This window comes from Schistocerca serialis, chromosome 2 (assembly GCF_023864345.2).
Source record: "Schistocerca serialis cubense isolate TAMUIC-IGC-003099 chromosome 2, iqSchSeri2.2, whole genome shotgun sequence".
Taxonomy (NCBI): Eukaryota; Metazoa; Arthropoda; class Insecta; order Orthoptera; family Acrididae; genus Schistocerca; species Schistocerca serialis.
In genome coordinates, this window is record NC_064639.1 from 955,269,575 (window position 1) to 955,284,504 (window position 14,930).

General features: G+C 43.6%; 1 protein-coding gene across 1 annotated transcript in view; it reads right to left on the reverse strand.

Annotated features, from left to right (window-relative positions):
- LOC126456542 (gustatory receptor for sugar taste 64a-like) overlaps nucleotides 1-4,001 on the reverse strand; it is a 164,830-nt gene extending 160,829 nt beyond the window's left edge. Inside the window, exon 1 of the mRNA XM_050092290.1 lies at nucleotides 3,700-4,001. Coding sequence (XP_049948247.1) covers nucleotides 3,700-4,001 — 302 coding nt within the window. The remainder of the gene's footprint in view (nucleotides 1-3,699) is intronic.
- Nucleotides 4,002-14,930: the final 10,929 nt, after the last annotated feature.

Below are 14,930 nucleotides of genomic sequence, written 5' to 3' on the forward strand. Positions count from 1 at the left end.
CTAGCTGAAGACAATCACATAACGGTCAAAGAGGAAATAGCCGAAGGTTCACACCTGTCATACGTGACCTGGAAGACTTTGAGCAGATTGCGAGTTGGGGTGTCAAGGTGCGAAGCCAACCTCAGGAAGTGGGGCTTCAGCAATGAGGGGGAAACTTGTGAGTGAGGTGACGTACAGGACGGACAACATCTGCTAGTCTGCAGGAACCTACCGGTTGCATGCACTATCTGTGATCTTGCTGCTGCCAGTGAAACTGCTGTGATAACCGCCGAATACTGGGCCCGTCAAAAAATATAATCATCTTGCTGCTTGTTTATCTGCTGCTTGTTTGTATATATTATTGAATCTGTGTCATAAATACTACTGTACACATTTAATTATGCAAGTTTGTTATGCGAATCAATACTTATTAGTTTTTGTAATTATTTTATGTCCTGGACTCGAAAAATAAATAAAATTGGTGCACTGCGAGGGCCAGTTACAAAGTAATGTCTTCTATGTTTTTCTGCTTCATAAAGTTGGCGCACTTATGGAAATGTTCTACAGTTCATTCCAGTAAAAGCATCCTACCTCAACAGCAGCATTGCATAAGTTTAGAAAATGATCGACGTTAACCTATGTATAAGGTAGCGTTGTGTGATTGAATTACACTACTGGCCATTAAAATTGCTACACCAAGAAGAAATGCAGATGATAAACGGGTATTCATTGCACAACTATATTATACCAGAACTGACATGTGATTACATTTTTACGCAATTTGGGTGCATAGATCCTGAGAAATCAGTACCCAGAACAACCACCTCTGGCCGTAATAACGGCCTTGATACGCCTGGGCATTGAGTCAGAGCTTGGATGGCGTGGTACAGGTACAGCTGCCCAAGCAGCTTCAACACGATACCACAGTTCATCAAGAGTAGTGACTGGCGTATTGTGACGAGCCAGTTGCTCGGCCACCATTGACCAGACGTTTTCAATTGGTGAGAGGTCTGGAGAATGTGCTGGCCAGGGCAGCAGTCGAACATTTTCTGTATCCAGAAAGGCCCGTACAGGACCTGCAACATGCGGTCGTGCATTATCCTGCTGAAATGTAGGATTTCGTAGGGATGAATGAAGGGTAGAGCCACGGGTCGTAACACATCTGAAATGTAACGTCCACTGTTCAAAGTGCCGTCAATGCGAACAAGAGGCGACCGAGACGTGTAAACAATGGCACCCCATACCATCACGCCGGGTGATAACGCCAGTATGGCGATGACGAATACACGCTTCCAATGTGCGTTCACCGCGATGTCGCCAAACACGGATGCGACAATCATGATGCTGTAAACAGAACCTGGATTCATCCGAAATAACGACGTTTTGCCATTCGTGCACCCAGGTTCGTCGTTGAGTACACCATCGCAGGCGCTCCTGTCTGTGATGCAGCGTCAAGGTTAACCGCAGCCATGGTCTCCGAGCTGATAGTCCATGCTGCTGCAATCGTCGTCGAACTGTTCGTGCAGATGGTTATTGTCTTGCAAACGGCCCCATCTGATGACTCAGGGATCGAGATGTGGCTGCACGATTCGTTACAGTCATGCCGATAAGATACCTGTTATCTCGACTGGTAGTGATACGAGGCCGTTGGGATCCAGCACGACGTCCGTGTTACCGTCCTGAACCCACCGATTCCATATTCTGCTAAGAGTCATTGGATCGCGATAGGCTACAATCCGACCTCTATCAAAGGCGGAAACGTGATGGTACGCATTTCTCCTCTTTACACGATGCATCACAACAACGTTTCACCAGGCAACTCTGGTCAACTGCAGTTTGTGTATGCGAAATCGGTTGGATGCTTTCCTCATGTCAGCACGTTGTAGGTGTCGCCACCGGCGCCAACCTTGTGTGAATGGTCTGAAAAGCTAATCATTTGCATATCACAGCATGTTCATCCTGTCGGTTAAATTTCGCGTATGTAGCGCGTCATCTCCGTGGTGTAGCAATTTTAATGGCCAGTAGTGTACTTACTGCAGAAAGTAAAACGTATAATTGTATCCATGAAAGGCTGAAGAAGGAGTATGGAGAAGTAAAGGAGGACGTCACACCGCTAGACGATATATACGACGCGATATATGCATGCATGTCCAAAGGAACTTTGCATCCTAATTAGAATAATACAGGCACTGCAATACTTATTTATCTGTCGGTACCGGGCAAGCGAATTTCACGTACAATTTCTGATCTGTACGGGAATATACATAATGTATGTACTAGTATAGGTCGTAGATGCATGGTTGACGACACATGGAAGTTTGGGTCTGGTCGTGGCTCGTGCACTGACAGCCAAATGGTAAGATGACCGCTGGCAATAAGATGGTAATCGGGGTTCGGGTCCGCGTCCGGGACAAATTTTCACTGTCGTCATTCCATTCTGCAGCTGGTGGTTGTCCTTATTCGCAATTGGGAATTCATTTGGTGTGCTAGACGATGTGTTCGTCGCTGTAGAGATACTGGAGGACAGACACAGTTGGCTGCTGCAAGGTGAAGCGACCGGTCAGCGCCTGCAGTGACTAAGCACAACATCCAGTGTTTTGACCGACTAATCTGTGGCAACCTCCGAGTAAAAGCAGAAGAACTGTTTCGTCGTGTCTCCATTGTAAAGGCAATATTTTAGCTGTTATCGAAAAAGTGGGCTACTCCAATATTTATGCATGCTAGGTACCGATAATTGTGACCGACCAGGATAAACACTCGAGGAAAACAGCAGCATCCAGTCTGTTGCACCACCAGACCTGCATCTGTTCTGTACACTCGAAGTCGCTTATGGGAGGCATCATTTTGAAGATGAAGAGACTACGAACAATGCCATCCGCCAGTGCCTGAGGAAGCAGGACCATAGTTTTTACTGTTTAGATCAGTGGTTCCCAACAGGTGCTCCGCGGACCCCCAGGGGTCCGCGAGCTATGCCAGAGAGGTCCGCAAGATGGACTCAAAGTTCAGATTGAACTGAAAATTAAAACTAAGTGTATACTGATGGAGTACTCTGTTGTAACTGTATTTTTTCAAATAAATAATATCTTGTATGAAATTAGTGTTTTCTTATTTTTCACGAATGTCTACTCAATGCTAACTCAAGTGTAGTCCACTTGAAAGACCAATACACTCAGTTTTAATCTTTTCCTGTCATTTTCAGTTCATACTCAATTTTTATTTTTTTAAGGAGTTTGTTATACTAAACACAAAGATTTGAAGACAAAGATTTTGAGCAATAATAAAAAATTTAACAATAACAATGATGGCTAAATTGAAAAAGTTTTAAGCTCAATATTTTTTCAATAATGTCTATATCAATGTTTTTTCTAAGTACCAAACATAGAAAACGTATAAAAAGACTCTTAATTTGGCTGTTTTAGGTACTTGATACTGTGATATGTGAAGGTACCAATCATGCTCGATGAGGGGGTCCTCGAGAAAAATTAAGTGTGAATTTTGTAATTCTTATGGTCAGTATGTGACATGAACTTTCTTTTACAGCGAGAATTAAAAAAAAAAAAATAGAGGGCCCTGCTACGTCACTTTCACGCTCGTACAATCCAGTCTCTAGTTGTTTTTAAAGTCGTTGTTCTTCTCCTTTTCCTTCCTCTTCCCTGACATATGTCGCCCAGCCTTCTGCCATTTCTTTTTGACCTTTGACATTCTTCATTTTTTTCGCACCCCCACGCACGCTCTAGGTGCGCGCCCGCTGGGGAACAGTTGCCGTACCTGACGCAGGTGGGGTCCGGCTCGCGGCAGCCCTGAACGGGGAACATCCCGAAGCACTGCGCCAGGCCGATGGCGAACGCGAAGTCGTTGTGGAAGACGGCCCCCGCCTCCGGCCGCGACGGGGCGGCCCCCGCCGGCGCCACCTTGCGGGGGTGCAGTGCGGGGGCGGAGACTGCTGCGGCCGCCGCCTGCCGCAACTTGCCGGACAGCTTGTTGCGCGCCTCCAGCGACTCGTCCCGGCTCCACATCAGCATGCCGCGCGCTGTAAACAATACCACGTCTGGAACAACTTCTCAGGAAATAATGGGAAAACTAACACGCTATTTGATCAAAATTATTCGCACACTCCTGTATAAATCGGAAAAGGCCACTAGGTGTCACGCAAGGCGGACCCGCCACTGTAATATAAAAGGAGATTGAGCCGTGTATCGACTCGTGCTACACCTTGTGTTTAGATTGCATTGGTTTTCCTTTTCTTCCCCTGACATGTTTGTTTGATGTTGTCTGTCATTAAGTGGCTGCCTGGCTGTCTTTTCCCTCTGCTATTGATATCGGCGTTTTTGCTTCCGGGAAACCGCTATGGAGGAAGTGAGATCTTTGACCGGTTGTAACCTCGTGTGGTGGTGCGGAAGTAGGGGGTTGCGCGTAGAGAGAGTGGTGGACACGGGAGGGAGTGTGGCTCTCCAGCGCGAAGCATGCGTGGTCGGTTGTACCGAGTCGCCACGTGATGTATGTCAGTTTTGTGTAACGAGCGGGTCGAGTTGACGGAAGAGCTCCCCGCGCGTTGGTTGAAACAGAATCGCCCCACGAGTAGTTGAACGAGCGGGTCGAGTTGACGGAAGAGCTCCCCGCGCGTTGGTTGTATACAGAATCGCCCCACGAGTAGTTGCTGTTCATTTCGCCTTGGTGGCACGTTAACAAGCTTCTTTAAATCCCCCGTTTGAACACTGGAGTTTAAAAGGAGACACCTAACATGAAGGAGCGGTCACTACCCGTCGACGTTGCAGAGAAGACGTGAACTCTGGTGACAGAGCCTGTTGTCGCGTGACCGTGGCGTGTTGGGTACGCTGGCGACGCGTGCGCGGTCGTATGTGTGGATCATTGCCATCGGAGGTCGTGTACTACCTGTTCGAGCATAATTGCAAGTTAAGTTCGTGGAAGGTCTAATTATTAAGTAAAAATTTTGTGCAACCAGCGTCTCTTCTGCCTTGTGGCCTCCGGCGACCGGGTTCCCTGTCCCTGGCACCGGTGTAATTAAAGACAGATCTTTCCTCCTTCTCTCGTTACTGTCCGATGGGAGGTGTAGTTTTGGCAGCTTAATTGTTTCGCTGTTCTGTCGTGGGTTATGAGTAAATTCATGCTTCTTGTTGGTTGATCATGTGGTCGCTCATTCAGGACTGTGTGGTGTAATGTTTCTTTGCACGAGGTTAGCTCTAATTCTGTCAGCAAGTTAAGCCATGTTATAACAAGTTTTCGCTGGCTAAAAGTCGGTGCAGTGACCAGCCTGAGAGTGGCGATTGTGTTTACGGGCGATTGTGTTCACTCTGTCTAGCCTGAGCATCCCTGAGTGGGTGATTTGTGGCCACCTTACACGGGTCCGTCATATCTGTTATGTTCTAATGATATTCCAGGACACTTTTGTTTGCCCGCATCTCGTGGTCGTGCGGTAGCATTCTCGCTTCCCACGCCCGGGTTCCCGGGTTCGATTCCCGGCGGGGTCAGGGATTTTCTCTGCCTCGTGATGGCTGGGTGTTGTGTGCTGTCCTTAGGTTAGTTAGGTTTAAGTAGTTCTAAGTTCTAGGGGACTTATGACCACAGCAGTTGAGTCCCATAGTGCTCAGAGCCATTTGAACCATTTGAACACTTTTGTTTAAAATGTTTTTAAATTCCTCAAAGTTTGTAAATTCCTTTTATTGCCATTTGCTGAGATCTGTTTAATTTTTTTAATGGCGTTGTTGATAGCTTCACTACCTCACCGTACTTTATTAACAAAGTTCTGCGTTTACTTTAGTAGCCTGTTTGCTAATGTTCTTTAATTTTTTTAAAATTGTTGTATTGCTATAAATTACTTTGATTGGTGTTAGCGGCGTCTTTTAAAAGGTGGTTTATTGCCGTACTGCTAGCTTCTGTGTTTTTTTTTTAAAAAATTTTAAGCTGTTGTATTGCTATAAATTACTTGATTGCCGTTAGCGGCGTGTTTTAAAAGGTTGTTTACTGGCGTAATGCTAGCTTCTGTGTTTTCTTTAAAAAAAAATTTAAAATTTTTGTATTGCTATAAATTACTTGATTGCCGTTAGCTGCGTGTTTAAAAGGGTGTTTATTGCCATACTGCTAGTTTCTGTAAGATACGAATAAAACATTTGTGAAAATCTCAACTCGACAGTGAACTACTAGAAATTTGGCCCCGTTTCCCAACTTGTTGTGTGGCTTGTAGTAACCGTATCCACTGTGTGTGTCAGAGATGTATAGAGTATTGTGTTGTCAGTAGAGAAGCAGTAACAGTAGAACAGGTTAGTCAGGAGAGCTCAGTGGCTTCGAATCTACATCTACATCTACATCATACCCTCAATCCCCTAATGGTGCGTGGCGGAGAGTAATTTTTGTACCAATAACTGAACCCTACTGTGGGCTACTCACTGGATGTCATCAGAGTAACAAACCCACCAGGCTCATTTCAGCCCTTCTAAAGATGCTCAGGTAGAGTATTGGTGGTGTGAGTGTGAATTACAAATACCGAGAAACAACCTCGGTGAAACCAAGAGCAGACAGACTTCACGTACTGACAGACAGAGACCACTGAGAGCTGTGGAGGGTCGTTGTAAATAATCGCATGAAATCAGTGGAAGGAATCACTCGTGAGGTCCAAAGTGCGGTCCCAGTAGTACAACTGTGCCGAGGGAGTGAAGGCGAATGGGGTACAATGGTACAGCAGTACCTCATAAGCCACAGACTTCTGTAGCAAACCATAAGCGACATTTAAATTGGTGTAAAGAGAAGCGCCACTGGACCGAAGATGCCTGGAAACGAGTGATTTGGATTGAAGAATGGCGTCATAACGACCGTGAAGCCCCTATGCTGCCATGTCATCCCCCATCTCATTACGTCATGTGAATGTGGTGTTGAGAGGCATGTGATAGGCACATAGCTCACCCGGTCATTTTGCAGACTCACTAGACCATGGAGCCTCTATTATTCGTCAAGTAGCTCCTCAGTTGGCACCACAAGACTGAGTGCACCCCATTCGAGTCCTACCATCAAGGAAACATTCTTGGCAATACTGAGAACCAATCCCAGGTCCTCCGTACGGCAGCCACCTGACCATCAGCTATGGACATAGACGAGGAATCAATGCTATAACCTGTGGCTGTTCGATGGAAGGGCTTGGGTTTAGCGAATGCCTGAAGAGTGTCACCTGCTGTCATGCGTAATGCCAACAGTGAAATACAGAGGAGGTAGTGTTATGGTAAGAGGGGTGTTTTTCGCAACTGGGGTGTGGTTCCCTTATTGTGTTTCAGAAAACGCTAAGTGGAAAGATGTGAACACATTTTGCAGCATTGTTTACTCCGCAAAGTAGAGGAAAAGTTCAGAGAAGATGACTGTGTCACTATTACAAAACACATTCTCATAAAGCAGCACCTGTGAGGCAATGGTTTGTGGACAATAACATTTCTGAAATGGTCTGGCCACCAAGAATTGCGACCTGAACCTAATGGAATGCCAACAGGATGGGTGAGAACATTGACCACACTCGAGACCCAAGTGTCCAACCATCACTACCTTCCATGGTTTCGGTTTGTAAGGCCTCCATATTTGACAGACCTTACATGAGCTTGATCCATAACGACAGTATGACATAGTATGACACCGTCAGAAAATAATAATTATGTTATATCAACAAAAAGCAATGGCAGTAATCTCATGTACCAGAAACCAACAAAACAATATCTACCAACATAAGGACAGGGGCATGCGTAATAACTTAATGTGAAACGCATTTTGTTGACGAATCGAGCAGGTGGTTAATGGCATTGGAAATCCCACTTAACAAGAGAATGGCGAGCTTCAGAGCAGAAAGGGATAAGGCCAGAACAATACATTGTTCCTTTTAACATAAATACGGCTGAGACCGAGGGTAAGTGGCTAGACGGCTTTAACAGGGCTAGGTGGCGACCTGGCAAGAAAAATAAAATTCCCCTCATAGTGGGGAGATCTCCATCTTTTAAAAGCATTTTGAGAACTAAAATTTCTAAGAATCTCTCTCGTCTCACAGCGGACCGCACAAGTGTGTGGAAAATAGCGAGGGCATTGAGAGCTTTGCTTCTGTGAAGTGTGGACGATATGCTTCATGTATTGTGGTGACAGATAGCAAAGAGGTATTTAATTATTCCTGCACGAGTTTTTGTGGGCAAAGAAATTGTGTACATCGCTCCAATCCTTAGCGAGTGTGCAATAGCCATTATTTCGACTAGGGAAAAATTAACCTTCTACAGAACGCAGGAAAGGGAGACTGAGTGAATTCGGTCTAGGCCAGAGCCAGAGTAGGGAATTAGCGTTTAAGATCCAGCAAGGAGACAACCCACTGCAGATCCCACTTGGTAAAGTACCATTGCACATTAGGCCACAGTAAATGATGAGTCGAGATTTTGCTCACTCCAACTTGCATATATTCTGACCATTGAACATCAAAAGCTAGGACACTAATCTACCCTCACATTGAGTACATGATAGTTTTTCATTGGTTTAAAAAATAAAATTATTGTCCACCAACTCAGTGCACTGACCAGCTACGCCATCACAGATGTAAGTTAGCTGATGAAGATTTTTAATAATTATTTCCTGTGATAAAAGTTTTCGTATTTAGAAATAGCAAATTTAATAATCACCAATTCTAAATGTCCAAGAGGTAAATATTTTGTTATTGAGTATTGGAAGTGACTGAACATGATTGTTGTGTATCACTTGATCCCTAAAAGCACAGTTGATAAATTATATGTAGAGTGAAAAAGGTAAAGGCTATTTTGTCTTTCTAGAATGGATCCCAAACTTTCACTTTTATTAATTCATGCATTCTAGTTACGTGACAGCAGCATTTCTAATTGCACCAGCAGCATTACAGGGCCAGGTTCATATTTATCTAGAATCTCCGTATAACACCCTGGGCTTGAGAAGACAGTTCAGATGTTTTGTCCATTTGCGCGCCTCACAGGTTCTTTACGAAAAATGGACCACCATTCTTCCATAGACATTTAGACACCTTATTGAAAGTGTCACCATCAGAGTTCAAGCCGCCATAAAGGCGAGTCGTCAACACACCTCATATTAATGTCCACTGATAGGTATCTGGATACATTTGATAGGATAAGGTAAATAATTCCTTGCAGCTGCAGTAACTTCTGAACGGTTCTGTGGCGATCTACCTGTTTCCAAAAATTTCTGGAACGTTCTTCAGACTTTAATGTCTTGAAGATTCTGATTAATCAGCATTCTGTCTTCAGAACTAAGCCTTCTACAGCAATATACTTAGTTTCCATTAAAAGAGTCTGAATGATAGCAGATGAATGAAAATAAGTAACTATTCTTAAATAACTTCTTTCACGCTAATTTCAAAACTGTTCTCAGTTTTCTTATCGGGTGCAGTTTATTTCATAATGAAATAAAATAAATTTTAAGTTATGGGGTTTTATGATGCCAGCAATCTTGGTGCACTAAAATGCCCTGGTTTTTATGTAAATGGGGTAGCTGGACAAAACAAAAGCACTGTAGTGTAAAAGTTTGGACAAACTGGAAACATTTTGTGTCTGGGACTAAAAACGTCTTGCATGAACCACTTGTAAACCGCCAAAAAATTAGTTTCCACCATTACATATGAACGCCGACTTAGTGAAAGAGTTTGTAGGGGCTCTTTCACAAGATGGATCCTGCTTTGAAGTAGCTTTCTACGAAATTTCATTTGATTAGACATGCGCAATTGAGAATGGGGTTTTTGTCAGTCCTCGAATTCAGAAATTAATGAAAGATTACGAATTCGAGAGCATAATGAGTGTGACAAAAAGCTGCATGGGCTCTCTTCAGGTCTGTTATTGAAGCCTTTCTAGGGATTAAATAACATCCAAATTATAAGAAGACTGTGAAGAGAATGTTGGAAAATTCCAAGAAACGTGATGAGAGGGGAGTAAAAGTGCACTTCTTACCTTATATATTGACTACTTCCCTGAAAATCTGGGATTTTATAGTAAGAGCAAAGAGAATGCTTCCACCAGGGCATTAAGAAGATAGAAAAGAGGTACCAGGAAAGACAGAATGTAAAGTATGATGGTCGACTATTGTTGGATATTGAAGAAAGATACTGAGACGAATATTCTGAGAGGAAAAAAAAACGAAGAAACTTTGAAAACTAAATACAGCAAAGTACTCATAACGCTGCTAAGAGAACTTAATAGTATTTTTAATATATAAGTACAAAAATAAAACAATAATTTTAAAAGTATAGAATTTTACTGAAATTTTGCTTAATATTTGTGATTCAGTTTCTTAAATCTTTAAAATATGACATTTTATCTTGCGAAAAATCCTGACAGTGTAGAACAAGACGAAAGTAACTTTCAGAGTAAGCCAAAAATTGATATTCTTATACTGCCCAATGCGTTTTGCCCTTACGCCATTCTCAAAGATTCCACAAAAGGAATGTAGGAAAGGGTGTTAGCGTGAATACATTGGTACATAAAACATACTTCATACAAATCGATGAACCAAGCACTCAGTGCTTTATTCTCCCGCTATACAAAGTACATTTTATATACAATGTTTTTCACTGATATCTTTTCAGTGGTCAAGACTAATATCAGTTTTTGAGTGCAGCAACGTCTCACGCAGCATTTATGCTTTTTGCTGCTTCCAGAATCAGCGTTACAAATCGTTTCTAGGACATCTATTTTAGAGAAACAAGCAACCAAATTTTTTAAAAATGTGTGCTAATGTTATTTCCTATCATCCACTTGCCACCTCCAACAATAAGGATGAAATATCATCAGAACTGTCACCTGCCGGCCCAGCTACGCTGGAAATTGGATTCCACACAGATTAATTTCATTTTTGATTATTTTTACATGTAATCAGCTATGCACCTCCTCGAAATCCCTAACAGTCCTGGGAGTGTCTTAGCCCTCAATATATCCCTCAATATATTTCATCAGATTGTAAGTCACATGTACACCAAGATTCAGAGTAATTGCTTCTAGTGTTTCAGAACTATAGTTACATGTCATAACGTTCCCATCGGCATCCCGACAAGTAAGGGTGTTGGATGTGTCTAACCCCCACAGTAAGCGTGTCTGCTAAATTTGATTGAAGTTGCTCCAACTATCCCAGAGCTATATTCACACACACATACACACACGCACACACGCTCCCACGCTCACACACACACACACACACACACACACACACACACATACACACACACACACACACACAAAAATGGTTTATAAATGTAGAGAACATAAAAATGGATGAAGTATGTTCTTTACATTTATATCGTCAGTCTTAAGGGATGCATCTTAGAGCCCATGTTCACTAGATTTTACACTACTGGCCATTAAAATTGCTACACCACCAAGAAGACGTGCTACAGACACGAAATTTAACCGACAGCAAGAATATGCTGTGATACGCAAATGATTAGCTTTTCAGAGCATTCACACAAGGTTGGCGCCGGTCGCGACACCTACAACGTGCTGACATGAGGAAAGTTTCCAACCGATTTCTCATACACAAACAGCAGTTGACCGGCGTTGCCTGCTGAAACGATGTTGTGATGCCTCGTGTAAGGAGGAGAAATGCGTACCATCACCTTTCCGACTTTGATAAAGGTCGGATTGTAGCCTATCGCGACTGCGGTTTATCATATCGTGACATTCCTATTCGCGTTGGTCATGATCCAATGACTGTTAGCAGAATATGGAATCGGTGCGTTCAGTAGGGTAATACGGAACGCCGTGCTGGATCCCAACGGACTCGTATCACTAGCAGTCGAGATGACAGGCATCTTGTCCGCATGGATGTAACGGATCGTGCAGCCACGTCTCGATCCCTGAGTCAACAGATGGGGACGTTTGCAAGACAACAACCATCTGCACGAACAGTTCGATGAAGTTTGCAGCAGCATGGACTGTCAGCTCGGAGATCATGGCTGCGGTTACCCTTGACGTTGCATCAGAGGCAGGAGCGCCTGCGATGGTGTACTCAACGACGAACCTGGGTGCACGAATAGCAAAACGTCATTTTTTCGGATGAATCCAGATTCTGTTTACAGCATCTTGATGGTCGCATCCGTGTTTGGCGACATCATGGTGATCGCACATTGGAAGCGTGTATTCGTCATCGCCATACTGGCCTATCACCCGGCGTGATGGTACGGGGTGCCATTGTTTACACGTCTCGGTCACCTCTTGTACGCATTGACGGCACTTTGAACAGTGGACGTTACATTTCAGATGTGTTACGACCCGTGGCTCTACCCTTCATTCGATCCCTGCGAAACCCTACATTTCAGCAGGACAATGCACGACCGCATGTTGCAGGTCCTGTACGGGCCTTTCTGGATACAGAAAATGTTCGACTGCTGCCCTGGCCAGCACATTCTCCAGACCTCTCACCAATTGAAAACGTCTGGTCAATGGTGGCCGAGCAACTGGCTCGTCACAATACGCCCGTCACTACTCTTGATGAACTGTGGTATCGTGTTGAAGCTGCATGGGCAGCTGTATCTGTACACGCCATCCAAGCTCTGTTTGACTCAATGCCCAGGCGTATCAAGGCCGTTATTACGGCCAGAGGTGGGTTGTTCTGGGTATTGATTCCTCAGGATCTATGCAGCCAAATTGCGTGAAAATGTAATCACATGTCAGTTCTAGTGTAATATATTTGTCCAATGAATACCCGTTTATCATCTGCATTTCTTCTTGGTGTAGCAATTTTAATGGGCAGTAGTCTATGTTCGGTTTTTACGCGCGCTTTTTGACAATGGAATAATAGAGAATTAGTGTGAAGGTGGTTCGATGAACACTCTGCCAAGCGTTGACGTGTGATACGCGGAATAGACACGTAGATGTAGATGTATGTGAGTGCAAAGTATGGAACGATTATACCAGGTAACTCAGGAAGGTGGCTGTGTTACACGGTGGTGTTACCCTCGAGGTAATACCTTTTCCGATGGGTCTGCTTACTGATCTGATTAGTCGGGATTCAGAAGTTACACCTGCCAGGTAGCCCCGCTTGCAGGACAGCGCACTGGGTCACTGAGGCGTTTCTGCCGGGACGCGTTGGCGACCTGACCGCGACAGAACAGCCAGCGCTGCGGACGTCGCAGTTGACTGCGCCAGCCCACCGCCAGCGCGCCAGCTATCTGCTGTCAAATCGGCCGCCCTCGTCACGTCCCGCCCGACACTCCAGATCCCAATCTCGATCTGCCTTCACAGCCCGCTGCGCACGCTCGCCTCGTCCGCGACAAGTCTACGTGGCCGCGCCACGCTGAATGGCTCTGGATCCCCCCTAAACTGGCGTCGCCGTGCGCCGTTTTCCCACCGTCTGACACACACAATGGCTGCTGCGGGAAAGAAATGGTTCGGAATGAATCTTTCAAGGGCGTTTGCTAATCTGTGTACCCAAGCGTGACGGCAACCCGGACTCACACCATCCGTGGTGTAGCGTCACGCTAAATTTTTTTCAAAATAAGATCAGTCGACAGCAGCACAGTACGAGAATTTTATTGCGATTAACCAATTTCGACAAATTAGTCTCTCATCTTCGGAAGACTACAAACTTTTGAAGAACGCTAATAATTAGAAAATATTTACATGTATGTATTTAAAGTATGAGACATGAATTACAAAAAAATTTAAATTATTCTTGAAGAATCAAGTTTGTCAAGGTCGCAAGAAATTCTTTTTATTGTTGTGACCGGTTTCGATAGATCTACGCAGTGATCATAGGATCTGAAAGTTACAAAAACAAACATCCCATGTAAATGTCGCTCAAACATATACGATTTCATATAACCTCTGTGTATAGTTTCAACGTTAGAACGTACCTTGTAACATTATTAGATATACATGCTTGCTACAACAATGAAAGCCACATAGTGATGTTGCATTAAATTGTGATAAAAAGTGGCAGGGAAGATCAGCGTGTTACAAATAAAATAGCACGCTGATAAAGCAACATGTGCTGATTTTGCAGCATACACCAACCACTTGAAACCACAATGCTGGCTTAACGAGTGATACTTTCACGCATAGGGAGGTATACAGCTGTTTAAATTGTGGTGTCCAACAGTCGATAAATTTCGATATATATGCCACACTGCAATTACGGATTCTCTATAGTCCCATTAAAATTATTTTTAAGACCATTTACGTAGCACTTTAAATCGCAAATTTAAAATAACATTATCTTTTGAAAACATACAGCGTCATTTTTTTAAAAAAAGTGAAGTTTACAATGAAATATACATCGTCATTCATTATGTGCAAACTTACAATAAATTATCGTTTTTTAGAAAATAAGTTTGCAATAAACATAGTTCAGATTATTCATCATCATAGAGCCATATCAAAAGTCCTGACAGAAAAAGGTCATCGAGGTAACTATATTCGAGATAAATAGAGACCATAACTGTGAACTATACAAAATCACTCTCTGAAATACTATCGGCTTCACCTAGTTGTATCCTCTGCACAACATAAAATTAACTACACTAACAAGGGAACCTCACCATCGCACCCCCCTCAGATTTAGTTATAAGTTGGCACGGTGGATAGGCCTTGAAAAACTGAGCACAGATCAATCGAGAAAACAGAAAGAAGTTGTGTGGAACTATGAAAAAAATTAGTAAAATATACAAACTGAGTAGTCCGTGCGAAGATACGCAACATCAAGGCGAACGAACGTGTAGGAGCGCCGTGGTCCCGTGGTTAGCGAGAGCAGCTGCTAAACAAGTGATCCTAGGTTCAAGTCTTCCCTCGAGTGAAAAATTTAGTTTTTTATTTCCAGTTTATGTGTCAAACTCTTATGTTTTCATCACTTTTTTGGGAGTGATTATCACATCCACAAGAAAACCTAAATCGGGCAAGATAGAAGAATCTTTTTACCCATTCGCTAAGTGTACAAGTTAGGTGGGTCGACAA